The sequence below is a fragment of the Sclerotinia sclerotiorum genome, genomic scaffold, assembly GCF_000146945.2.
Source record: "Sclerotinia sclerotiorum 1980 UF-70 scaffold_14 genomic scaffold, whole genome shotgun sequence".
Classification (NCBI taxonomy): Eukaryota; Fungi; Ascomycota; class Leotiomycetes; order Helotiales; family Sclerotiniaceae; genus Sclerotinia; species Sclerotinia sclerotiorum.
Genome location: NW_001820822.1, coordinates 53,235 through 78,059, shown reverse-complemented (window position 1 = coordinate 78,059; position 24,825 = coordinate 53,235). Strand labels below are relative to the sequence as shown.

Sequence of the window (24,825 nt, the reverse complement as noted above, 5' to 3'; positions counted from 1 at the left end):
ATAATATATTGAGATACGGGGTACTAACTAAGATTCACAACCAAAATATCTACTTCCAAGGCACTCAGACCCAATTTCGACAATCTGCCTTCACTAACACTCCAGCTTGAATCTCCATATAATGTTTGATTCACTGACACCACATTCCCCGGTAAACGTATCGTGACCTCGGCTTTGGAATCAACATATTCCCCATTAACTATTCCAATCATCATCTGTTCTCCCACTATCCACGCACTTACATCCAGCAACCCACTTCCCAAACCCTTGATTGAATTTGTGCCAAACAGAAAATCAATAGCAGGTCCATTCTGCAATACTTTTCCCAGCGCCGCACTACCAACATTTACTGAATCCGTACTCGGATAGATCCAGTACGTAATACCCTTGGCATTATGGTTCACACTTAACATCATCATGACTTTCACTTCCTCTGCATTTGGTACCCTTTGCCAATACTGCGACTCACCAAATGCTTGTACTACTGACCACGTAGGTTTGTCCAAACCACCTTGACTACCTGGTCCTATATTTGCTTGATAGTTTTGTATGTCGTCGAGCCGATTAGATACATCTTCTAACTCTCCTACACAATTGTCGCACCCACAATCTCCATATGTTTCATTACAAGGTGTATTCCACGAAACAGACCAAGTTGCATTTATTGACACTGGATATGCATCTTGGAAGATGATATCGGCACCGGCTGAATATTCCGGGTAGTAGAAGTTTTGACAGTTTAGCACGAGACTGACGGGATGATATGGATCGAGGGATTTAATTTGCTTGTAGGCAAGTTGGGTAGAATTGAGGGGATATACCCATCCATCTGGCTCATCGGCAGTATACCACGACAGAAGGGTGGTTCTATGTTGCCAGAGAGCTACTTGTTCTGAGATGCGTGTCGAGTTTTGGAATGCGAAACGCATGTCATAAAGATTGAAGAGGTTTAATTCATCCATTTTATCCCAATACTCTATGAGTTGTGCCGTGGGATAAGATTGATCTGGAAGGCCACCATCTGGAACGATGTTTATAGTGTTGAAACCCAGTGCAGCGTATGCTTCGAGGTTGGCGAGCGAGACATTGTCGGGAGTTATATACGATCCATCCGCATAATATCCATTAGGGAAGACAGCATACCAGCCATTCCAATCATTCTTGTCATTTTGAACATAAAGTCCTCCATAGAGATTGTCAATTTTCACAGCACTACCATAGTCCCGTGATGGCAGTACGTAGACACTGGTGCTTGCGGTATAGGATTGTTGACCATCAGGGGAAGTAGCGTAAATCGAGACTGGATAAGGCTCTAATCGTGCTGGGAACGACGAGAAAGAGAAGCTAATTAGGTTGCCTGTTGTATTTACTGGAACTTTCTTGGTGATCAGTAGAGCACTTGACTCCTCATTGTAAATCTTAATATCAAGGGTCATGAAAGGCGAGCTGATATTGCTTCCAGGGACATCATAGGTAGCATTTCGATATGATCCGCCGAAGACATGAGATATGCTAGCATCAACGATTAAAGATCCTTCGCCCTCATTATCCAAAAATATTGAATACCGGGGTTGTATAGTAATATATAGTAGAGGATCATACTGCGCTACTGCAAACTGGAATTGTCCTCCTGGATCTAATGAATGGTTTCTAAGGAATGTCAAAAAGTACCCTCTCGCCATAATGGGATAACAACTCACGTGCTCATATAAGGTTTTCCGCACCAAGTAGGGACATCAGGAGGAGCACTGAAAGCGAGCGTCAGAGATATTAGAGCTTGTAATAGGAATAGAAAATACATCATGAATTTCAATCCTGTATGGGAAGGCTCAAAGACAGTAGCCAGTGTGAGAAATATCTCGAGATATCATATGTAGTCCAAGTAAAATGCAACGATTACACGAAGTGGAACCTTTTACCCCTCTTGGTCCCACCTGCCGAATCGGATGCATTGTAGATTCAGATCACGTGCCTAGTTGGATCTGCATGCAACGTTACCCACATTCTAGATTGCGCCGATAAGAACCTCATAAGATTCAACTGTGATTGAGGCGTTGACTATTAAAAGAGTTTAAACGTATATGGCCCACTAAAACTAAGATATAGAGAAAAGTCTCGTAGGAAAGAAGAGAGATGAGAAAATGGATATGACAGACCCAAAACTAGCGCTATCGCACTCACTCATGCACCAGGACGCACAAGGTCATATGAAGAATCATACCGGTCTATCATTGGTTACTCCTAGTTGAACAAGCTTCAACAAGCTTTGTAGGCTTTAGTATTCCTTGCACTTTCATTAGAGCTATCTCCCCGCATGTACTATGATAAGCTATATCGCCTCCTCCATTCAGAATGCAGAAGGTTTTTGATTGTGCATGTTATCAGCCGACTCTATCAAGATAAGAAGCATAAGTATGGAGACTGTTTTATGCGTGATTAGCACTTGTGAGTATATTGTTCGTAATAGCATCGAGTTCATTAGTTGAATATAATAGTATCTTCCATACTTTATCGACGATAAACTCATGATGGAAGAGACAATACTAGGTCAGATAACTCGTCCGAGGGTTTCTAGCTCTTCATGGATAGTATCAGTCCTGCTTGTCCTATGTTCATGTATCACATCAACCACATTTGGATATGACGGATCGATGATGTTCGTATCCTCGACAGAGAAGTCTTATACCCATATCATCTGTGATAGCTGACCATGAATAGGAATGGCCTCAATATCTTGCCCAGCTATACCGATTACTTCAATCTGAATACCGCCACTCTGTCTCTCAATACAGCCGCACTCTGGATCGGTGGCGCCATTGCTGGTCTGACTTATGGCCAAGTAACTGATAGGATCGGACGCAGATATGCATTATTTTGGGCGGCTATTGGAACATTTTTGTCCATCGTGCTTCAGACAGCTGCGCAGAATACTGCGATGTTTGTGATAGCTAGAATTCTGGTTGGATACGGAACTTCTGCCTCCACCCTTACCGGACCGACGTATGTTGCTGAGACAGTTCCATATAATTGAAGAGCCTAGGGATTAGGGGTGCTGAACAATTGTTATTATGTCGGTATGAATTTTCATTACCCCAGTTGATTCACACATCTGACATTCAGCAGGAGGTTTGATTGCAGCTGGTGTGACATACAGAACAGCTTCTTACAGCTCGACCTGGGCATGGAGAGTCTCTTCTTTAGTCCAAGGTATCTTCAGTATCCTTTGTATTGCCATCTTACCGTTCATCCCTGAATCACCTCGATGATTAGCCTATGTTGGGCGTACAGAAGAGGCATTGGTGGTTGTGGCTCAGACTCATGCGAATGGAGATACGTCGAATCCTGTTGTATTAGCGCAATACCAAGAGATTATCGACACGATAGAGTACGAGAGAAATGTTGGCGAGACTCTGAGCATGAAGCAGATGGCCAAAAAACCAGTTGCAAGGAAAAGGGTATCCCTAGCGATCTCAGCCGCAGTAATTTCTACCATTTCAGGTAAGTAATTAACTTTGTCCTTGGGATGTAGTATTAATCTTTCTAGTCAACGTAATTGCAAGTTACTACTTAGGAACGATGCATGACAATGCGGGTATAAGTGAAACCACGACGCAACTCCAAATTGTGAGTTCCCAAGCCACACAAATCTAAAGATTAGGGCTGATCTTCAATAGAACATAATCCTGAATGCTTGGTGTCTTTGTTGCGCCCTCTTCGGAACATACTATGCTGATATCCTTGGCCGTCGTGCAACTGCAATTATTAGTACAGCACTTCTCACTATTTTCCTCTTCATCATCGGTGCTCTAACTAAAGGTATGCGCTCCACCATTTAATTCTGCTCCGTACATTGTTGACACGTTGAAAAGTGTATGGAGCATCAAGGAACAAGTCCGGTATGTACGGGACGGTCGCTGCAATTTTCCTCTCCCAAGGAGCTTACTCTTTTGGCTGGACACCACTCCTCTACCTTTATCCTCCTGAAGTGCTCAATTATTCTATCAGAGCCAACGGAATGGGTCTTTTCACCTTTGTCCTGAACGGTGTTGCACTTCTCATTGTGTTCTCCTTTCCATTTGCGCAAGAAGCTATGGGCTGGAAAATATATATGATGAACGGTGCATGGGATGTATTGGAGGTAGGATTAATCTGGGAATATTGGGTAGAAACACGAGGAAAGACACTCGAAGAGATTGACGAGATGTTTGAAGGTATCAAACATTCTGATGTACCTGATTTGAAAGACGTGGTAAAAGTAAATGGGGACGATGTTCCAGAAAGAATTGAGATTGTCCCCTTAAGAAAAAGTGTTTGAAATGAAGAAAATCAAAAAGAAGTTGAAAGGATGAAGAAATATATATTTTTCAAGAGTGTTAACGGTCAATCTCATAAGGCTAGCCCTAAGGTATGCACAGAGTGGTGCACATGATTTAGATACTATTGATACCTGGACTCTTTATTTTATCATAAATGAAGTTCAATGAAGGAGTAGCCCAAGGAACCCATCAAATCATGAGCGAATTCAAGTAGAAGGCTAAGTAAAACATGTGAATACGAGGTTAGTCAACGTCGTCCCATTTCTGCAACAAATCTGCAGGGAGAACTCGATTTCCCTTTTTGATCTGTTCCGTCACTCGCAATGGACCCTTGCCATCCCAGCTTACTTCTACACGATGATTCTCAGAATCTTTCACAATCTCCATGACCCTCTTCACAAGAACGTGAAATTTGCTCAACAAAGTCACGTTTCTTTCTTCCCATTCGAGCACCTTGTCCTTGACGTTTGACACCTTGGGCTTATCGAAGAGCCCGTATTCATGATAGGCGAGCAAGAAGTTGGGAGTTTGATTTAACCACAGTCGAGGAAAAATCTCTTCCATGTCAAAATCATTCAATTTGCGCCGTGTCTTAATGTCAAAAATCTGACTCTGGGATTTCTTGGTGCCTTGCATCCGCATATCTAGCAGCTTCGAATTATTAGATCCTGCAGGGGCACTACCTACTCCTAACATGGCAAATGACTCGTCCAGTGGTGATGGTGCACTTTTCGTTGTGTGTTTCATGGCTGGATCATGTTCTCTGATGTATCCATCACTCTCGCTGCGAACTAAAATGTGAAGGTCCGCAAAATCATATTCGATAATGCGTTGATGTGAGCAAGAACCTTTTACATCCTGGTCCCATGTAGTATATCGTTCGGGAAATGTATGACCGAAACCTCGGAGGTCATCAATGGTTTCAGTTGGAGTCCTTTCTTTTCGGATGAAGAAAACCGTATCCCCCACGAAATCGGCATCAAATCGAAATGGCTTCTCCACCGAGCCTGCAAATCTCAAAAGATTTCCAATTGTAGACCCGCATCCTATTAGATCAAGAGCTTGTAAGTTAAAGTCCGGTTCGAGAGCTAGGATGGAGCGAACGGCGGGCTCCAAGGGATAATCGGGATATCGTGCAGCATTGATGTCGCGGAATACGGAGCCACTGTCACCAGGAAGCTTTTCATCTTGTGCGGGAGGAGACCAGGCTGGAGGAGATCCTATTTCTCACGAGTTAGAAAGCAGTTACGGCTTTATGGACCATCAACAGCCAGCCTCGAAAAGCATACTGCGAAAGCTAGAATGCTTCCGAGTGCTAGAGCTTCTCCATTGTGAGTGAGTTGTAAGAGTATATTTTGCTTACCTGGCACAAGAATTATAGGGGATTGAGCGTCCAGCCAGTTGTAAGAAGCAAGGTAATTGACATTTGCAATTGTGGGAGCATTGTCTTCAATCAATAAAGTTGAGATATTGATTCTGTCGATTTCTGCTCCAAAGGGCTCATCTGACACTGGTGGAGGGATATGGAATGCTGAGCCTCGCCTGAAGCCCGAGTGAGCACCCCGCGCCCCACGAGCCCCACGAGCCACACTAGCACTAGCACTACCCCAGTTTTCGCCTCGGTGAGTGCCATTTCTGTAAGACGACATCGCTGATTGTCGCAATATCAAGTGAAGAATGATTTATGTCGATGATATTCCTGCTGAGAATAATGCTGAGAATAATGCTTTCATTTATCTGAATCATCCCCTCTCTCTTTTGCTTTGCATCTAGCTTTCCATCTAGCCAAAGTCAACCTTGGATTCCACCGATGTGACCCCCAAAGTACCTTATTGGCTTTGCCATTTTCATTCTGTGACTCACTCACAGTGCATAGCAAATGAAAATGCCTTTTCATATGGTTTCAGCGCATGCGAGTAGCCTTTATTCGCATGTAAGACCATTATCCCACCTTTTAGAGGTAAGATACAGGATTGGATTGGACAGCAAACGCACTCGGCGAGGCTTTCAAATTCTGCGGCAGGCCGTAAAAGCATAGAATCATCCATGACTTGGTGGAATATTGCTTGCACAATGCCGCTATAATATTGTCTTTAGAAATGAACAGAACCTTCCAGCATTTGTCCCTTTGGAGGATGCACGTTCAAAACGAAGTCGTTTGTAGGACATTCATTTAACCTCACTCAATATCAATCCCACGAACATTCAGGGACCATTTATTGATCAGAACCTTACTATTTCCCCTGTAAACATCAGAAATTCTAAACTGCTCTTATGAATTGAAATTTGGTATGGCATCCCTTATTGATGACCCACGGGTTACCCGTCTCAACCGTTTCTTTAATGATGTGATATACGAACGAAGAACTATGTCGTCCGCCCGAGATGGGAAGACTTTCATAGAAGCCGTCTGTTCTCAAAAGGATCCAGCAACGACCGTATACAAACTACTTTCAAGCTCAGGAGGTCTTGTTGCAATACAAACATCCATGCGCTTCGATACAACGCCCTCATTCATCAATGAAGATGCCGTTCTGTTACTTCGCTACCTACAAGAACCATCCTTGAGAACCATCAATTCCGGGTTGAGCCTGTCGGAGGTAATTACTGCAATAGTCGAGCCTCCCTTCTTCTGGGATGGATTTCTGCGAGCATTTCGGGCCGGAGAACTAAACCCGCAGGCCTCATATGGTTTTGCCTGGCTTCTACTAGAACTACTTAACCAGCCTAGTCAATCAACAACACCCTATTTACTTGTCGCGAAATCCCCCGGAATTCTAGATTCCATTCTAAAATCTCCCAATGGAGAAACTCGAAATCTTGGCCAGAAAGTCAAGCACATCCTGTCTCTAGATGTCTCAGATTTGGATAGGAATCGTGAAGTTGGGCCAGGCGGAAGGCACAACAACGACCATGCAAATCATCGGGATATTTCGATCATGCCTACAGCAGATGAGTTATTGTCCAAAGAACGACCTTTCTTGCGTACTCCCGACACATACCTTAGGGACATGGATTCGGCTCGCCTTGGGATCCACATTGATAATCAATTTAGACTCTTAAGAGAAGATATGCTCGGGGAAATCAGAGATGAGATCCAAAAATTTCAAGGCTCGAAGCCGGGAAGACACCGTGGTCTGACTTTCAACAATATCAAAATAGACGATATACAGATCGGGGATGGTAAGTTCCGAGAACCTTGGGGACTGAAGTTTCGGTGCGAACATGAGCTACCGTTCCTGAAAAAGGTGGAATCCAAAAAGCGGGTTGAATATCTCAAGGAAAACCGGCAGATCCTTAAGCAAGGATCTACTGGATGTCTGTTTGTAGATGGTCGACCTGTCGCATTTCCTATAATCAACCGGATCGAAGAAGAGTTGGCAAAATCTCCAGCGAAGATAATACTGCAATTTGAAGATGAGACAACCATATCGGAGGCGTTGGTGAAGCTCAAGACAGCTCAAAATATAAAGTTCGTGCAAATAGAAACATCTGTCTTTGCTTTCGAACCATTTCTTAGAAGACTACAAGAGATGAATAATATTCCTTTGGCTGAAGAACTTCTTTCATGGAGTGAGGGTCAACGTGTCCAGGGGCCTTCGTTCCAGCCTTTACAACTCAAACAACATATTCAAAAAAGCACTGGTAAAGATCTTTCTTCTTTGATTCAAACTCAGAAGCCAGTTATTCTCGATGAATCCCAGACGAATTCTCTGCTTGCTATCTTATTCCGAAGGGTGAGTCTGGTTCAAGGGCCACCAGGTGCGTATTCAACACCTCTTATGTTCAAATGAATACTAACGAAATGATGCTAGGCACGGGAAAATCATTCATTGGAGCATTGGGTGCAAAAATACTTCATGATTTCACGTCTCAAACTATTTTAGTCGTCTGCTATACGAACCATGCGCTAGATCAATTTCTCGAAGACCTTCTGGACATTGGGATTCCATCTTCAAATATGATCAGACTTGGATCAAAGTCCACATCTCGAACAAAAGAATTATCTTTACGCGAACAAGGGTCGTCTAAAGGATCGGCTAAACTCAATAGTTCACAAAGGGACCGAATTCACAAACTCGAATCGAGTCTCAATCAGCATAAGACAAGATTAGAAGGCGCGTTTAGACGGTATCACTCGACTCAAGTAAGCAAGCAACAGATATTGGACTACCTCGAGTTTCTGCCTGGTGATATTCCATTCTTTGATACGTTCATGGTGCCCATGACCAAAAAGGATGATATGACCCAGGTCGGAAGAAAAGGAAAAGCCGTGGACAAGTTCTATTTGTTGAATAGGTGGATCAGGGGTATGGCGGATGCTGGGAGTTTCCGGTATACTCAACCCAAACGTTCAAAAGAAGTATGGAAAATTAGTTCAGAGTCGAGGGATGCGATTATCTCAGGGTGGAGGTCAGCTATCATAGAGGAGATGGTTGAAGAAATGCTTAAAATTGGCAAGCAGTTCAATGATGAGCAAGCAGAAAAAGAGAGTATCTTCGATCAGAGGGATATTAGCACAATCAAATCTAAGAGAATTATTGGCTGCACAACAACTGCCGCTGCAAAATACACATCTGCAATTCAGATTGCCTCTCCTGGGGTATTACTGGTTGAAGAAGCTGGAGAAATTCTTGAGGCTCATATCTTTACATCTTTGGCGAGGGACACGCAGCAACTGATCCTCATTGGAGACCACAAGCAGCTTCGCCCGAAGTGTAATACATACGGCCTCAAAGTGGAACAAGGAGACGGCTACAACCTGGACATGTCCTTGTTTGAGAGATTGGTTCTTGATGGATTTCCACATGTCACGCTGACGAAACAACATCGTTCTAGACCAGAGATATCGTCCATTATTAGGCATATTACATACCCAGACCTGATCGATGCCGACTCTACGCGAAATCGAAAAAATATTCTTGGCGTCCGAGACAACCTTATCTTTATAGATCACAGATCTCCTGAAAACGATATACAAGTCAAAGCAATGAGGGATAATGTCGACTCGACATCATCCAAGCAGAATGAGTATGAGGCCAACATGATCCTGAAATGTGTGAAGTATCTTGCTCAACAAGGGTACGGATCTGACAAATTGGTGGTTTTAACACCATATGTCGCCCAGCTCAAATTGCTGCGTGAAAAGCTGTCAAAAGAGAATGATCCTATACTTAACGACTTAGACAAATATGACCTCATCCGTGCTGGCTTGTATGTTGATGCAGGTGCTAAGGCTTCAAAGCCTTCACTCCGAATCTCTACTGTCGGTAAGTATTGCTCTTAGTTTTGTTCCTTCCCTATCAACATTTTCTTTCTGCACTCGCCTCAAAAGCAATTTTCATTGTTAAAAATCCTTGACACATTGTAATGCTTGTGAGACAACATTAATCTTGAGAAATTTTCTCATGAAACCTCTTTTATCCTATATTAATTCGAACACTGGTAACATGTCACTAATCTCAACCAAGATAACTACCAAGGTGAGGAAAGTGATATTGTTCTCGTCTCATTGACTAGAAGCAACCCGAATAATGATATCGGTTTCTTGTCTCAGCCTCAACGACTCAACGTCTTGGTTTCGCGAGCAAGAAACGGGCTTATCATGGTCGGTAACTCTGACACCTTCGTACATGCTCGGAAAGGAAAAGATCTATGGAAGAAGTTCTTCGATTTATTATCAGCATCAGGACATGTGTATCAAGGATTTCCCGTGAAATGCGAGAATCACCCGACTAGAGTGATAAATTTGTCGACACCAGAAGATTTTGAAAAGCATTGTCCCGATGGGGGATGCACAGAGGCTTGGTGGGTCACTCTAGTTATGGTACTTTTGCAAGCTGCTAATCGTTTAATCACAGTGGTGCTTTGATGAAATGCAAAATTCATCATTGCCCCAGTAGTTGCCATCAAATATTCGATCACTCTAAAATGCTCTGCAAAGTGATTCTAGAGCAAAAATGTCCCAATGGCCATACAAACAAGTCACTATGTCATCAAGGTCTCCCATCGATATCATGCCCCAAATGTGTGAAAGAAAAACGAGATGCAGCTGAACAAGCAAAGAAAGATTTAGATGAACAGTTACGGGTGGATGAAATAAGTCAAAAAGATCAGAAAGAACTCAAAAAGGTTCAAGACGAAATTGATAAGGCGCAGCAAAAGCGTCGAGACGCTTGGTTGAGGTCGGAGCGAGAAAAAGTTTTAGCACAAAAAAAAAAGGATTTGTCTGTCCTAATGGACCATAATAATCAAATAGAATCAAACCCGCAACGATATTCCTCGCCTCCGCTATCACAATTCACGCCTTCTGCTATATCAAATCCTTCTCCCAGTCCTACTACCACCAGCCCTGTGCCGCTGCAAGACATATCAAGACCAAAGCTGCCAGATAAAAATAAAAATCTCCAGAAGCATCTTCAGATGTGCCTTGATCACAATGTTTCAGCATCAAAAACCGATTGGCAAAGACAAAAGGATCTAGAGAATGCCAGAAATCCGGCGATAGATAGGATTATGGAAATGATCGGACTGGAAGATGTAAAATCCCAAGTTCTGCGGATTAAAGCCAAAGTCGACACATCAAAACGTCAGGGAACGGATCTTAGCAAAGAAAGATTTGGACTAGCTTTATTAGGAAACCCTGGAACAGGTATGTCTTCAATTTCAATTATATTCATTATTCAAAATAGCCCAAATTACCTGAGATGTGAGTTTTCGATATTCGGGCTGGTTTCAATATTTTGGTACAATTCAACGATCCAAATAGTTTGAAGATTATTCAATATTTTACCATTTGAATGTTTTTATTTGGATTCAACGACCTAAAGGCTTCTCATTGTCGGACTATCGCGGACCATTGGATACAGTTATGGTGGTAACTTTTCTAATTTCAAATAGGAAAAACAACTGTAGCAAGACTCTATGCGAAAGTTCTAACAACACTTCAGGTTCTTCCTGGTGATGAATTTGTTGAGACAACCGGTAGCCATCTTGCAAATGGTGGGGTCCATGATGTCAAAAAGCACCTGGCAATTCTTGAAGCGTCACAAGGGGGAGTTTACTTCATTGATGAAGCCTACCAGTTGACGGAAGGGCATAATCATGGTGGCAAAGCTGTCCTCGATTATCTACTTACAGAAATTGAAAATCTCGTGGGCAAAGTAGTTTTTATCTTTGCCGGGTATCTCAAGCAAATGGAAAAGTTCTTTGAGCATAACCCAGGAATATCATCTCGCCTACCATACACACTTCGATTTGAGGACTATACTGACTCGGAGCTTCTCCAAATGTTGCAGTCCAAGATCCACGAATTCTACCAATTCCCTATGAAGATAGAAGACGGTCAGGACGGGCTTTTTATGCAAATTGCAATCCAGCGCCTGGGCAGAGGAAGGGCTCGAGACGGTTTCGGGAATGCAAGAGCCCTTGAGAATATGTTTGCTAGGATTCGAGAACGTCAAGCCGATCGACTCACGAAGGAACGAAAGAATGGCCTCAGTCCAGACGACAACCTGATTTCTAAGGAAGATCTGATCGGGCCAGATCCATCCCAGGCAATTCGCAATTGCGAAGCTTGGAATCGGCTACAAAGTCTCACGGGTCTGGAATCAGTCAAAGAGTCCGTCAGAGGCTTAATCGATATGATCAAGACCAATTACGAACGAGAGCTTAAAAAATTGCCTCCTGTGGACACATCACTCAACAGAGTATTTCTAGGCTCTCCAGGCACAGGCAAAACCACGGTAGCTAAGCTTTATGGTCGAATTCTCTCAGATCTTGGTCTATTGAGCAATGGGGAAGGTGAGTGATAACCTTGTAGTTCAATTTTCTTTATTAGCGGAGATCTAAATAGCCCGAAATCTGGCCCATATTCAATCTGTTCGAAAACTCAAATATTCTAATTCTATGAATCTTTGACTACAACCAAACCATTCAAGTGGATTGGAGATTGCAAATGATCCGAATAATACTCGGCAATCAAGTATTTTATTCATTTCAGACTGCAGTCTAGATTTTGCAAAGCCGACTCCTAAGACCAAATGACAGCCTTTTTATTTTCATACCCTGATTTAGATGAACAATTCTAACAAGCTTTAGTTATCACAAAGAATCCCGCAGATTTCATCGGAAGTGCCATGGGGCAATCCGAGGAGAATACTAAAAACATCCTGGCTAGTACAGTTGGAAAAGTTCTGATCATTGATGAAGCATACATGCTTTACTCCAGCTCTGATAAGGGTGGTGGCGGCACTGACATGTACAGAACAGCCGTCATAGACACAATCGTGGCTGAGGTGCAAAATGTACCCGGTGATGATCAGTGCGTGCTGCTTCTCGGTTACGAAGACAAAATGGTTGAAATGTTTCAGAACGTGAATGCAGGCCTTACGAGACGTTTCGCACTCAAAGACGCCTTCAACTTCGCAGACTTTAATGATCAGGAATTGGAAGAGATTCTCTACCTCAAGATGAAGACCCAGGGACTTGGAGCGACTCCGAAAGCTGTGTCAATTGCCATAGATCTCCTTGGACGAGCCCGAAATGGTCTGAATTTCGGAAACGGTGGTGAAGTGGAGAACCTGATTTCGCGGGCCAAACGCAATTACCAGTCTCGACAATCAAAGTTGCAAGCCAGTAAGCGATCAGTAGATTTTATTTTCGAACCACAAGATTTCGATCCGGATTATGATCGAGCTGAGGGTGCAGAGACAAATCTTAAGGAACTATTCAGAGATGTAATGGGCTGTGACTCCATCGTCGCTCAACTCAGTGGATACCTGAATTCTGCAAAAAGTATGAAAAAGCGCGGAAAAGATCCTCGATCTAATATTCCAATGAATTTCATATTCAAGGGTCCTCCAGGTATGTGCTACTCAGTATCTCAGATATATTATATTTTAGCTTATCGTGTTGATACTTGATCTTAGGTACCGGCAAAACAACAACTGCTCGCAAGATTGGTCAAGTCTATTATGACTTGGGCCTTCTTTCGGAAGCCAGAGTCGTGGAATGCTCTGCGTCTGACCTAGTCGGTCGGTATGTGGGGCAAACTGGCCCCAAGACTATTAAGCAGCTCGAGCTTGGGCTCGGCAAAATTCTTTTCATTGATGAAGCGTACCGACTTGGCCAAGGGCATTTTGGTCAAGAGGCCATTGATGAGCTGGTTGATGTCAGTGCTCTCTTTTCACTTATCATGATAACAATCTTCTACCTTCTGCAGCATCAGCTTTCTTCCATCTCCCCGAATCTTGAACTTTTAGTATTTACTAACAGAGCTGTGTCCTAGTCCATGACAAAGCCGAAATTCGCCAATAAAATGATTATCATCCTGGCGGGTTATGAAAAAGATATGAATACCTTGCTTAGCGCGAATGAAGGATTGAATAGCCGTTTTAGTGATGAGATGATATTTCCTGCTCTAGATCCAAAAGACTCTCTTCTTGTCCTCCAGAATACTCTGGAGAAAGAAGATATATTAATAGAGGGTTTGAATAATATACCCAGTCACCAACCTTTCTTGGACAGAGTAGCAGAGCTTTCAGCCCTTCCTGCCTGGGGTAATGCGAGAGATATGATCACATTAGCCAAGAGTATGATACGCGCGGCATACCAGTCGACCACAAACTCAGTAAACGATAGTCAAAACATTATTCTGCCATATGGTGAGGCATTAGCTTGCATTCAACACATGGTGGATGGAAAGAGAGGTAGGGCTACCGCCCAAGGGCAACCTAGGTTCAATTCTTCGACAAACAGCCCTGTCATGAGCGAGACTCAGGAACCACCTGCTTCTTCTATAATAGCCACCAAGACCGTTAATTCGATCAAGAAAAAGAAAATTGCGGAGGAAGAACAGCCATCAAGTTTACCAACAGAGTCTGAAATATCCTACGATGGAATTGCTCGTGACGCAGGAGTCCCTGATGCAATATGGGCTCAACTACAACAAGATAAAAGGGCGGCCGAAGAAGAAGCCCAGCGCTATGCAATCGAGATGCGAAGACAGCAAGAAAGGGTTGAAGCACTTCAAGAGGCGGAAAGAAAAGCCAGGGAGGCAATCATGCGGGAAATCAAGTCAAAACATGAAGCCGAGTGCCGAGAACAACTTCGATTGCGTGAAGAAGCTCGACTTCGCGAGTTGCAAGCAAAGGCTGAGAGAGAACGTATCGAGAAAGAAAGAGAGCGAAGAAGATTGGAAGAAGTAGAGAGAAGAAAAAAGGAGGCGCAGGCTCAGGCTAAATTGAAAACCATGGGGGTTTGTGTGGCGGGTTTTCAGTGGATTAAACAAGCTGGTGGATATAGGTGTGCTGGTGGAAGTCATTTTGTGACGGATGGTCAACTTGGAATGAGAGGCAATTGATAATATTGCGGAAAGTTATTGTTCTCATTGTCTCGCATAGCTTGGAGGACTCATCTATGATTTGAAGATGTTAGGAAGTTTAGTTTGGAGGTTTGTGGCTGGCTTCTTTTGCTTGTTACTCACATTTTTAGATTGGCCGTAATATTGCAGAATCTATCACCCATGACGTGTTTTTACCTTGGGTGCCTTTTATCTATCGGATCCTATCCAATGCTTTATCATCGTCATCGTATAGATCTTCAAACCAGCCGTAACCTTGCATTGGATGAAAATGTGGTTACAAGAACCACGGAGATAATCTACAACAATCACCCTCAAAAGTATCTCTTAACCAAATAAAAGTTCCTCCTGCAGGATTGCTCCTTTCCCACCTGAGCCTCTCCAAGGGGCTCGGTTAACCATACTAGTGAACGGAAAAATAGGCGACTCTGTCTAACCAACGAACTATATTCTTGTACTGTGTAGCGCTGTAATATTTGGTTTTTTTTTAGAATATTGAATATTTTAAAGTCGCCATATTGTATTTGAATAAATCGATTTACACTACATCTTCCCCACTTTCCACATCAATGCCTTTTAATAAAGGTTACACACAGGTATGAAACTTGAATATTGTCCTTTATCTCTAACCGATACTTTGTCACCATTAGCTCCTTTTACTATCATGAAGTTGGGGATAAAGCTTCAGCGTAGCTACAGCGGCCCTTGGTTAAACTTGCTGAGCCTATATTTTCTCTAATATTTTGTCTCTTTGAATGATTGACCCAAGGTCCGATAATAGGACTACCTGCAAGTATCTCATGTTACAACATCAACAATAATATAGTTAACCATGAAAATTTGCTCCTCATAAATACATAAAGAGAATCCCAGTCGGATACACCTCCTAACCATGATATTCTACAAACTAGCACGTCAAAATAACCGCTACCATAACGATCCCAAACCCGTGACATCAACAAATCTCACGGAAACTCAGTAATATTACTAGGAAGACTTTCCTGCACCAATATCAACAAAGCCGTCGAAGTAGCTAAACTCATATTTGGAACCGATAATGAAAATGGTGTCCAAGTAAATCTTCTTAATGAACGAATTCGGTGTTCCCTAAAGTGAGGAAGAGTTTCTCTCTGTGAGTTTACGGATCATTAATTTAGCGTAATATACGTATGATGCTGCCGATACGAATCTCGAGAAGAAAGATTAGGAGAATCATGGACGAAGGTTTTGGAATACTATGGTTTCTATACAAGGGTAAGAGGAGTGCATGAAGAATAGGGTGTGTGAGTCTTCATTATTTATATAGAATATAAGTACTAACAATATAAAAATATTACAGGAAACAAAAGCAGAAGGATTTTGGGCCTGGCTCGCTGTCTGATCCACAAAATTTAATCTCCGCAGCGAGATCTCCAAAGTAGTAACTGTAGTTCCTGCTTTTGACCATTATAGTCGATTTCGAAAGGAACTGTTTAGTGAAAAGTATGCATATAGATATATCGACGATATCCGTTTCGACTCTACTAAAGACAGGAAGATATATAACGAGCTAACATTAAGTCTAGTACCCTACTTTCCGGCCACCCCTAATTCCGGCCATCTTTTTACACCAAAAAATATCATTTTCAGCTATTAATAATTCAACAATTAATGAATAAAATCAATTGAAAACTTAGTCACAATATTTCTCTATAATTATAAATAGATTCTGAAAATTTCAGATTTTTCATGATTTTATTGATTGAGATTTTGAAGGTTGAAATTTTAATTTTCGATTTATATAGGATTTATATGTCACGAACCACGACTAATATTATTGTAACGATACTATACTGGAGGCAGCGGCTGCCTAAGGTTCGTCGGTTGGTAATTATGGGTTAAGGCTTTATCACTGGTATTCACTTGAAAGTGAATTCGTTACTAGATCAAGTAGAATGTAGGTAAACTAATTGATAACTAAGTTGAGCATGAAGCTCCTAAACTATGAAACTACTCTGACTATATAATGAACGATAAAGGGAGCCCCTAGGAGCTTTCTGGCTCCTCAGGGCTCCTTATCACGTGATTTCTGATGGTGCGTGCGCATACGATCTTCAGGTGACCAAGATCACATACTAATTCGATGAAATCTGATCGTGTTTGCACAAGGCCTAAGCTCTCCTAATTAATCAGTTTGCTACCATCGTAACACCATCAATCCTAATGGTGAATCGTGACAGTTTGCCCTCTAGATCACGTGGAAGTGCTCTAGGCTCTCGAGGTGGTTTATAATGTCACACTCAAGAATACTGGGTAAAGTATCTTGTATTAGAAAATACTAAGCTAAGGAGAAAAGAAGAAGGAAAACAAGAGTAGAGATTGATTGATTGATTGTGTTTATCGTCATAGGCCGTAGGCCCACGCGCCTTGGCGCGTGATAACCTTAGCCATCTATTCCAGTTTTGGACAAATGACGCTCAGAGGAGAAGCCTCTGAGTGGTTTACTAGCTAGCTAGGGGGAGTATTTTTATACAATTTAAAGGGGGCTAGGGCAGGGTTTACATGATTGCCTTCGCAGGGGGGGTTTGGGCCGGTAGGCCTTTTGGGGTTGTAATTGTGGTCATCCTCGTCCACTAGATCACTACCTCTTGATCTCTCTCCCTGTCTCCTCGTACTTGTTTTGGTTGTTCGTATGCATACTTGTTTTTTTTTTTTTTTTAATGAAAGAAAAGGGAAAGATGAAAGAGAGGAAAGAAGAGGAAGGAAAAGCACCCTTAGAGACCTATTAACTCCGTTTGAATCCAATGAAAGAAAGAAAGTTTTTTTTTTTTTTTTTTTTATCTTGCACCTGTGTGCCACGGGCAGATTTTTGTGTAGAACTTGGTGTATTCTAGCCATTCGGCTAGTTTGGCTATACCGGTGGGATTTCTTAGAAGCCAGGGGATAGCTTCGAAGGGGGGGCTCTTTGTGAGCGCTTTGAAGGCTTTTCCTTTTTTGCAAAAGAAAAAGTGTAATGGAGTTTTCCTTTTATTGCACGAGCAATGGACGTGGGCTATAGTGTGATTGAAGTGTTCATGGTATGCTGCGAAGTCGCTATGCTGTGATCTGATAGCGAGAATATGGTGGAGTGTGGCTCTCTTCAGAGAGAGGGTGTCTGTATTAGAAGTGTGGTTGAATTGGAGATCTTTGTAGTATTGTGGGCTGACTGTATTCCATAATTGTTCGTCTGCTTTGTTGGCCCTTGTTCTGATCATTCTTTTTAGGGATGCTAGCGTACAGATCGGGTTGAGGGGAAAGGGGAGTTTTGTTCCTTCCTTAGCGGCTTTGTCAGCTATTTCGTTGCCAGGGATATCCAGGTGCCCTGGGACCCATCGGACGCGGATTTTCCCGGGGGAGGTGTGTGGGAGCCTTGGTCTAACAGCCCAAGCTTGTGTGAGCTTCAGAAAGTCTTCAAAGACTCTCTGTGAGGAACCATTGAAGTGGGATCCTAATCGGAGAGCATCCTCGTGGTTGTCTAAGAAGATCCAGAGATCTGTGGCCAGTTTGGTTGATGCTAGAGTGAGGGCTTTTGCTGCCCCTGCTACTGCGGCTGTGGCTTCTGCATCGAACACTTCTGCATTTGTGCCTAATGAGAAAGAATGGTGTGCTATCTGAATATCGAATTGTGAGATTACGAATCCGCCCCCAGTTGCGCCATCCTTGCTTTCACTTTTTGAGCCATCCGAGAAGATTTGTATATCGCTTCTTGGGATCTTGGCGTGGAAGGCTTTGAAGTCTTCGGCTGCTTGTGCCTTCGTTCTGCCCATCGGACCATTGATGCGGGCCTCGGCCTCTGCCCTCGACTCTCTGATTTCCCAGGGTGGGAAGGCCAAGGGGTTTATGTGTTCAGTCTCCGGTAATGCTGTGATGAGCCTTGCGAATCTTGTATCTGGGGTGCGGTTATATTCTCTGGCTTTGGTTATGTTCTCTGCTCTGATCCTGAGAGGATGGTAAAGGTCTAGTCTGGTGGTTCGTGCCGCATATAATTGTGAAATCAGGTTTAGCTCGATCTCGGATGGTCTGAGTTTGGCTTCCTCGTAGAGTACTGCTGTGTTTGTGGTTTTGTATACTGGGAGGATTGCCCTTGTACAGGTGATTACCACTTTGTTGAGTAAGCTTAGATGGCTGTCCACTACATTTGAGATCGAGATCGGGTTGTTTAGGGCATTCTTCTTTGTTCTGGTTCGGCCTGGCCACCACGTTTCCGAGGCGAAATAGCACTTTTTGAGTATGCAGGCTTCAGCCACTTTCCTGGTGAGATATGGGGGTATCCCTCGGTGTGTATTGCTGAGGGATCTCAGTGCGTTGGCTCCCTTGAGGGCTTTGGCTGCGAGGATCTGGACATGTGGTTTGAAGCATAGTTTCCTATCGAAGTGGACTCCGAGCCATTTGAGCGGGCCAGGTTTGACCTCTATATTCATAGATCCGGTGTGTATTGCAAGGGTATCCGTTAGTGTTCGGTGTCCTTTATAGAAGTGTATAAGCTCAGATTTCTTGGGGTCAAAAGTGATACCTTCGGTTTTTCCCCATTCGAGAGTTTCTTGCATATCCATTTTTAGAGAATCGCAGTTTGTCTGTAGTGAGTTTGATGTCGCTAGTATCGCGATATCGTCTGCATATCCGAATCTGCTCTGTGGTTTGCCCATCCAGAAGAGAGGCGCGATGTAGAGCATGAACAGGATCGGGGAGATCGGTGAACCTTGAGGAAGACCGCATTCTAGCTTTGTTTCCGGGCCAGTCTCGCCGTCTAGTCGGATCTTGATGGATCGATTAGTGGCGAAGGACTGAACCCATCTAACCAGGTTGTTTGGCCATCCTTGTTCCCGAAGGCGATTCACTAGTCTTCCTGGTAGCACTGCGTCAAAAGCACCTTTTACATCCATTGTGAGCAGGGTGGTCTTTAACCCTTGTTTTAAGGATGCCTCAATGTCATGTGTAACGCAAGTGGTGAGGTCCACTGAGGATCGCAAGGGTAGGGCTCCGAGCTGCTGATTCGCTAGGACTTGGTAGTTTAGAGCAAGCCATGATACCTTCTTCGCAATGAGTCTTTCGAGGCCTTTGCCTAGGACCGAGAGCAAGGCAATTGGTCGGTATGATCTTGGGTTGGTATAATCTGACTTGTTGGGTTTAGGGATGATTACGATGGTAGCTAATCGAAAGCATTTTGGGTGGTGTCCTAAATGTAGACAGTCTTTGAAAAGGGATAGGGTTACTTCTTTTATTTGTAGCCATGCGACTTGTAGGATTTTTGTTGGGATTTCGTCTGCACTAGGTGCTGTGTTCCCTGCTTTTAAAATGGCCAGCTCTATATCTTGTATAGCTATATCAGGGAAGGTGATAGATCTGCTTGGGGCTGTAGGGGTATCGAACGGGATGTCGTCAACCTCGGCTAGGTTTGTCAGTAGGTTGTTGGCGAAGGTTTCCCTTTTCTCTTCGATAGTATTTGCAATGGTTTGTTTTGATAGATCTGCTAAAGGAGGGGTACGGTATATTCCTGTGGATTGATGCCATTCGCCCATTCGATATACATCGTTTATATCTTCTACTTTATCCACTTTCGTAATATAGAAGATGTGTTTTGCTTTTCGGACTGTTTTCCGAAGAGAGCGTTTGGATGTAGGTGTATTGGTGATTCTATATTTATACACAGCCTTTATACAGTCCTTGTTCCACCAAGGTTGTTGAAGGGGCCTGTTTATGGATCTTCTTGCAGATCCTGTATAGGCTTTTGTAAGGGCTTGTGTAAGGGATGATGCGGCTTGATCTAGGTCTCTTAGAGAGGGTGTCCTGGGGATAGCTGCAATGTTGGTGAGATTAGTTTCTAGTAGGTCTTTAAAGAGCGTTTCATTCAATGTATTTAGCTTGAGTTTCTTTGCAGGCTTTTGGCTTCGGTAATTCCAGTGAAGGTAGGTTTTTAGGGTGCTGTGATCTGAGGTGCACTCTAGTTGTTCAGCGAGGGCGGTATACGCTGTATAGGGCCCTGAGAGGAAGGTGAGGTCCAAGACGTTTCCCTTTGAGTGAGTAGGAGTTCCGATTGGGGAGATGAGGTGTAGATTCCGGGAGTTTGACCATTCTACAAAGGGTTCGGCTAGCGTTGAAGGGGATGGATGGAGGGGATTCCAGTTGGGGTGGTGGAGGTTGAAGTCGCCTAGTAGGATGGCGTTGTTTGGGAAGTTTTGGAGTTCAAAGAGTGCCTTGATGGCTTGATTGCCATTTGTGCATTGTGTTGGAGCGTTGTAAATATTTATAATGGTAAATATTGTATTATTTGTAGATATTAATTGTATAAATATTAGGTCTCTGGAGATTATCGGTCTGATTTGGTTGATCTGAATTCCTATTTCTTTTTTGATATAGGTGAGGACACGAGGGTTTTCCTTCCAATCGTCTAATGGAGTGAAGATTTCGTAGGAGGGGTGAGTTTTGGTGATTTTTCTTGAGGTATCTTTGTATATATATGGCTCCTGGATCGTGATGATATCAATTTGATCTATATTTGCTAGATTGGAGGACGAGATCGTATGAGATCCCTCCTTTACCTACATTGGTTTGGGTTATCGTAAGCGGGTTTATAGTTCATTAAACGGGATAGGGGTTGGGTTGGCGATTGTTGCAAATCGATTAGCGGAGCGGGTGCTGAAGAGGGTTGTGGAGTGAGTGGAGCCGAATAGGCGGGTGGGGGTTCTTGGCCTAAGTTGGTCCGAGGGGGAGGGAGGGGTAGGGGAGTCGGCCATTTGTGCATCGGATGATGGCTTTGAGCATCCAGCCTTTACACAAACAGAGTTTCTGTTTTCGAGGTATATCTTCCGGATTGTCTGGCGTTCTGATTTTGATTTCCTTTCTCTCCCTTGTGGGCGAAGGGGGCATTTGGGGTCATCTACGGGGTGGGGGCCGTTGCAGTGAAGGCATTTGGGTGGGCATACGTGTTCAGTACCACAACTGGTAGTATGATTGCTCTCTGTATGCTTTCCCGAACCGCATAGGCGGCAGATTTGTGATTTGAGGCATGTTCTTGCGTTGTGCCATTGAAAGCAACGATTGCATTGAGTGATCTTTGGTTTTTGTACTAGGAGGGATGTGCTGATGTTGGCCCCTAGAATCTTCAGGTTCTTTTTGAGTGGTTCTGCTCCTGTCTTGAAGCTTATTATCCATGTTGAGTAATACTCATTAGGTGAGGGGTTCGTTTGGGATTGGATAGCGTGAGTAAGCACCTGACCAGAGTATTCCTTTATAGCGTCGGAGATCGTATCTTTTGTAACTAAAATGGAGTCTATTTTGAATTGGTCATTGAAGATGGTGACTTTCTTGGGGACGTAGTTTAGACGGTAAGTGGTCCATTTCTCTTGGGCCTCAATTTTGCAGTCTCCGATTGCGGATGATATAATGGCTTTCTGTTTTTCAAGGGCTAATAGATTGGCTGTTGAGCTGGTGCAGAGAGCGAAGCCTGTTTTGACCTCTTGGACCTCCCTTAAAAGGGAGGCGTTTGGTCCGAGGACTTTCTTTAGGGCTGTGAGGATTGCAAAAGATCCAGCGCTTCGGGCTGGGTGCATTTGGTTGATTCGTACGAATAAGCGGTTATCGGAGGGAGTCTTGTTTGTGAGGGCAATGGTTGGAGTAGAGGCTTTCTGAATGTAGGAGGGCTTGGGGCCTATAGGCATTGTGGGTGTACTTGTGTGAGTGGTGGTCGGGGGGGAAGGAGGGGAAAGGGGGGTGACAGGCGGAGTAGTAGCTCTCCTAGGGGGGGGATGACCAGTAACAAAGGCGTCGAAGTGCTGTTCGATGGTTGCCTTAAACTCAAGGCAAAGGGAGGTGAGGAGTTTTCGTGAACTCGGTGGGAGAGCGCGGACTTCCTCAGAGCCTAGGTGGGTATCTAGGAGTTGGGTAACTGGGTTGAAGATGGGATTGAGCATCGTTGACCTTATTGAGAAGGTTGCTGGCCTTGTCGGAAAGTGTTTTAGAGAGGTTTGGGGGGCTTGGGGTAGCCATCAACAAGAGTAGAGAGTTTTCCTATGATTAAATACAAACGGGGCATGCCACGTGAACAAGAGTAGAGAGTTTTCCTATGATTAAATACAAACGGGGCATGCCACGTGACCCGGAGGTGTGAGGCGTCACATATAACTAGGCGTCAAGCAGGGACTTAAGTAATGACAATGATGCAATTCGTAACTAATAGTAGAGTATACTAAATGATTGATCTTGATCTTGAGCACGAAGCTCTATACAAAGGGAATCCATCTTGATTATATAGACCTTCGTGCCTATGGCTAGTCAGGACCGCCAGCGCTCCTCAGCGGTCCGTAACGTGACTTAAGGTCACGCTACACTAAGTTAGTCATGTGACGCGGCGTTTGATGATAGCCGTCGTAACATATAAATCCTATATAAATCGAAAATAGAAATTTCAATCTTCAAAATCTCGACCAGTAAAATCGCGAAAAATCTGAAATTTTCAGAATTTACTAATATCTATATAATAAATTCATAACTAAAATTTCATCAAATTCTATTGATTGTAAAGTTATAAAAGTCGATTCTCGTCATTTTTGATGAGGAAAAGTGGCCGGAATTAGGGGTGGCCGGAAAGTAGGGCACTAGACTTATTATCCGAAAACGGAAATCCAGGTGTCGAAAAGAGACACAAAACATTTCTCAGCAAAGCAAGGAGTTCCATAAATAATGCCGGTTTTAATGCTCATACGGGTGATGGATATAGTTCTCGTATTATAGCTGCAGATACAATTTTACTCGAATATATAATTTTGCGGAAAATTTGTCTGGAAAAATGTTTTGTTGGACCTGACTACCTACTAAAGAACTCCCTCGCTTGGCGAAAATGTATTTTCATCTTATGAAAACGAAATCGGGAGGGGGGTCACGGAAGGCAGAAAAAGTTTTTAGGCGTTAGATAAAACGCGTGGAGAGTTCCTGGTAGAGATTTCTCCTCAAAACACACTGACCGCCTGCTAGGTAGCGATGTAAAATGTTGGTTATAATACTTCAAGAGCTTGAAAGTCAACCAAAGAAACATGATGTATTGAGGAAGAAATGGGAGAAACTAGTATATGATTATGGAACATTAGAAAGATGTTTAAGGAGCATGCGAGGTATCATTGCCAGCTGTCCGTACAGACGAATCTGCAAGAGAGATATCGGGGACTTCACAAACTGAGTCTAGGAGTCGTGGATCTAGTCATGGAAATCATTATTCTTCATCTATTCTATAACATCATGAAGTCTTTCGTAAGAAGTCACTATTCTATTTGATAATTACCATCTAAGAATATAGAAGAGATCGCATTAGAAATTTTTAGTCCTTTTGATGACTGTGGGTTTGAGAATAAATTATATGATAATCGAGATCAATGACTGACTACCAAGAGCTGTTCGAGAGATTGAGATTCGAGCTGAGGTTCAACTTCCGAGACTACTCGAGTAGTAGTAGTCATGAGGATAGTATGTAGCCAAGAGTAGTTTCAAAGTATCCGAAAAAGTGCCCATTCTAAAAGATACGATGATGCGCAATTGGTATTGTGTCTAGCTATGGATGTCAGGATTCATACAGGAAATCTTTTGTATGGACTTGTACACCCCTTCTGTCTCAGACTAAGACATGGTAGATATGCAACGAAAGTCAAATGAAATCTATTCTTGGAAGAATTGAATGGAGTATATGAATACCATGATTTCAGATCTCCCCTTATAGAAGTTTCTTCCCTTAAGAACGTGGAACTCGTCACGCGATGCTTTTATATAACAATATGGTATTATCGAATTGTTCGCTACCCACTCCTTTGTTTTGTTCGTTCAAAAGACGAACGAATGCCCATATAGCCACACGATGCAAGCCCTCAATACCCACTAGTGATAACGCCGAGTATGTCCCACATACTCCTTTATACCAAACTGGCCATGTAACGCCAATACAAGATGCCACTAGAACATGCAACCAAACGCCATGTCCCCAAAAGCTGACCCTTAAGTCAAGGTTGACCCTCAAATCTACTTCTTTTGAACTTGCTCATTGAACCATCCCCTTCCAGCCTCCTTCCTTTAGGATGGCCTCTTCTTCATACACATCCATATCGTCCTCTCCACTTGGTCGCTCGTCTCGTCCCATAATTTTAT

General features: G+C 43.2%; 7 protein-coding genes across 7 annotated transcripts; 3 read left to right on the top strand and 4 right to left on the bottom strand.

The window, feature by feature from the left end:
* Positions 1–23: 23 nt before the first annotated feature.
* Positions 24–1,682, bottom strand: SS1G_09637 (hypothetical protein; the record flags this gene model as incomplete). The annotated part of the gene is made up of 1 exon (XM_001588954.1): positions 24–1,682. The coding sequence occupies one exon, from the start codon at positions 1,680–1,682 to the stop codon at positions 24–26; it is 1,659 nt and encodes a 552-aa protein (XP_001589004.1).
* Positions 1,683–2,710: 1,028 nt separating this feature from the next.
* On the top strand, positions 2,711–4,287 carry SS1G_09636 (hypothetical protein; the record flags this gene model as incomplete). The annotated part of the gene is made up of 4 exons (XM_001588953.1): positions 2,711–3,000; positions 3,289–3,498; positions 3,870–3,896; positions 4,245–4,287. 4 exons carry the CDS (start codon positions 2,711–2,713, stop codon positions 4,285–4,287), a joined length of 570 nt encoding a protein of 189 aa, XP_001589003.1.
* Positions 4,288–4,559: 272 nt separating this feature from the next.
* On the bottom strand, positions 4,560–7,329 carry SS1G_09635 (hypothetical protein; the record flags this gene model as incomplete). The annotated part of the gene is made up of 5 exons (XM_001588952.1): positions 4,560–5,536; positions 5,680–5,858; positions 6,180–6,395; positions 6,866–7,024; positions 7,319–7,329. The coding sequence occupies 5 exons, from the start codon at positions 7,327–7,329 to the stop codon at positions 4,560–4,562; spliced, it is 1,542 nt and encodes a 513-aa protein (XP_001589002.1).
* A 520-nt stretch (positions 7,330–7,849) lies between these two features.
* On the top strand, positions 7,850–14,679 carry SS1G_09634 (hypothetical protein; the record flags this gene model as incomplete). Its single annotated transcript, XM_001588951.1, has 8 exons — positions 7,850–8,078; positions 8,132–9,586; positions 9,788–9,928; positions 10,270–10,968; positions 11,217–12,119; positions 12,417–13,181; positions 13,247–13,488; positions 13,606–14,679. 8 exons carry the CDS (start codon positions 7,850–7,852, stop codon positions 14,677–14,679), a joined length of 5,508 nt encoding a protein of 1,835 aa, XP_001589001.1.
* A 1,237-nt stretch (positions 14,680–15,916) lies between these two features.
* On the top strand, positions 15,917–16,100 carry SS1G_09633 (predicted protein; the record flags this gene model as incomplete). Its single annotated transcript, XM_001588950.1, has 2 exons — positions 15,917–15,933; positions 16,019–16,100. The coding sequence occupies 2 exons, from the start codon at positions 15,917–15,919 to the stop codon at positions 16,098–16,100; spliced, it is 99 nt and encodes a 32-aa protein (XP_001589000.1).
* A 1,395-nt stretch (positions 16,101–17,495) lies between these two features.
* SS1G_09632 (hypothetical protein) lies at positions 17,496–20,216 on the bottom strand (the record flags this gene model as incomplete). The annotated part of the gene is made up of 1 exon (XM_001588949.1): positions 17,496–20,216. The coding sequence occupies one exon, from the start codon at positions 20,214–20,216 to the stop codon at positions 17,496–17,498; it is 2,721 nt and encodes a 906-aa protein (XP_001588999.1).
* Positions 20,217–24,718: 4,502 nt separating this feature from the next.
* On the bottom strand, positions 24,719–24,817 carry SS1G_09631 (predicted protein; the record flags this gene model as incomplete). The annotated part of the gene is made up of 1 exon (XM_001588948.1): positions 24,719–24,817. The coding sequence occupies one exon, from the start codon at positions 24,815–24,817 to the stop codon at positions 24,719–24,721; it is 99 nt and encodes a 32-aa protein (XP_001588998.1).
* Between the last annotated feature and the right edge of the window lie 8 nt (positions 24,818–24,825).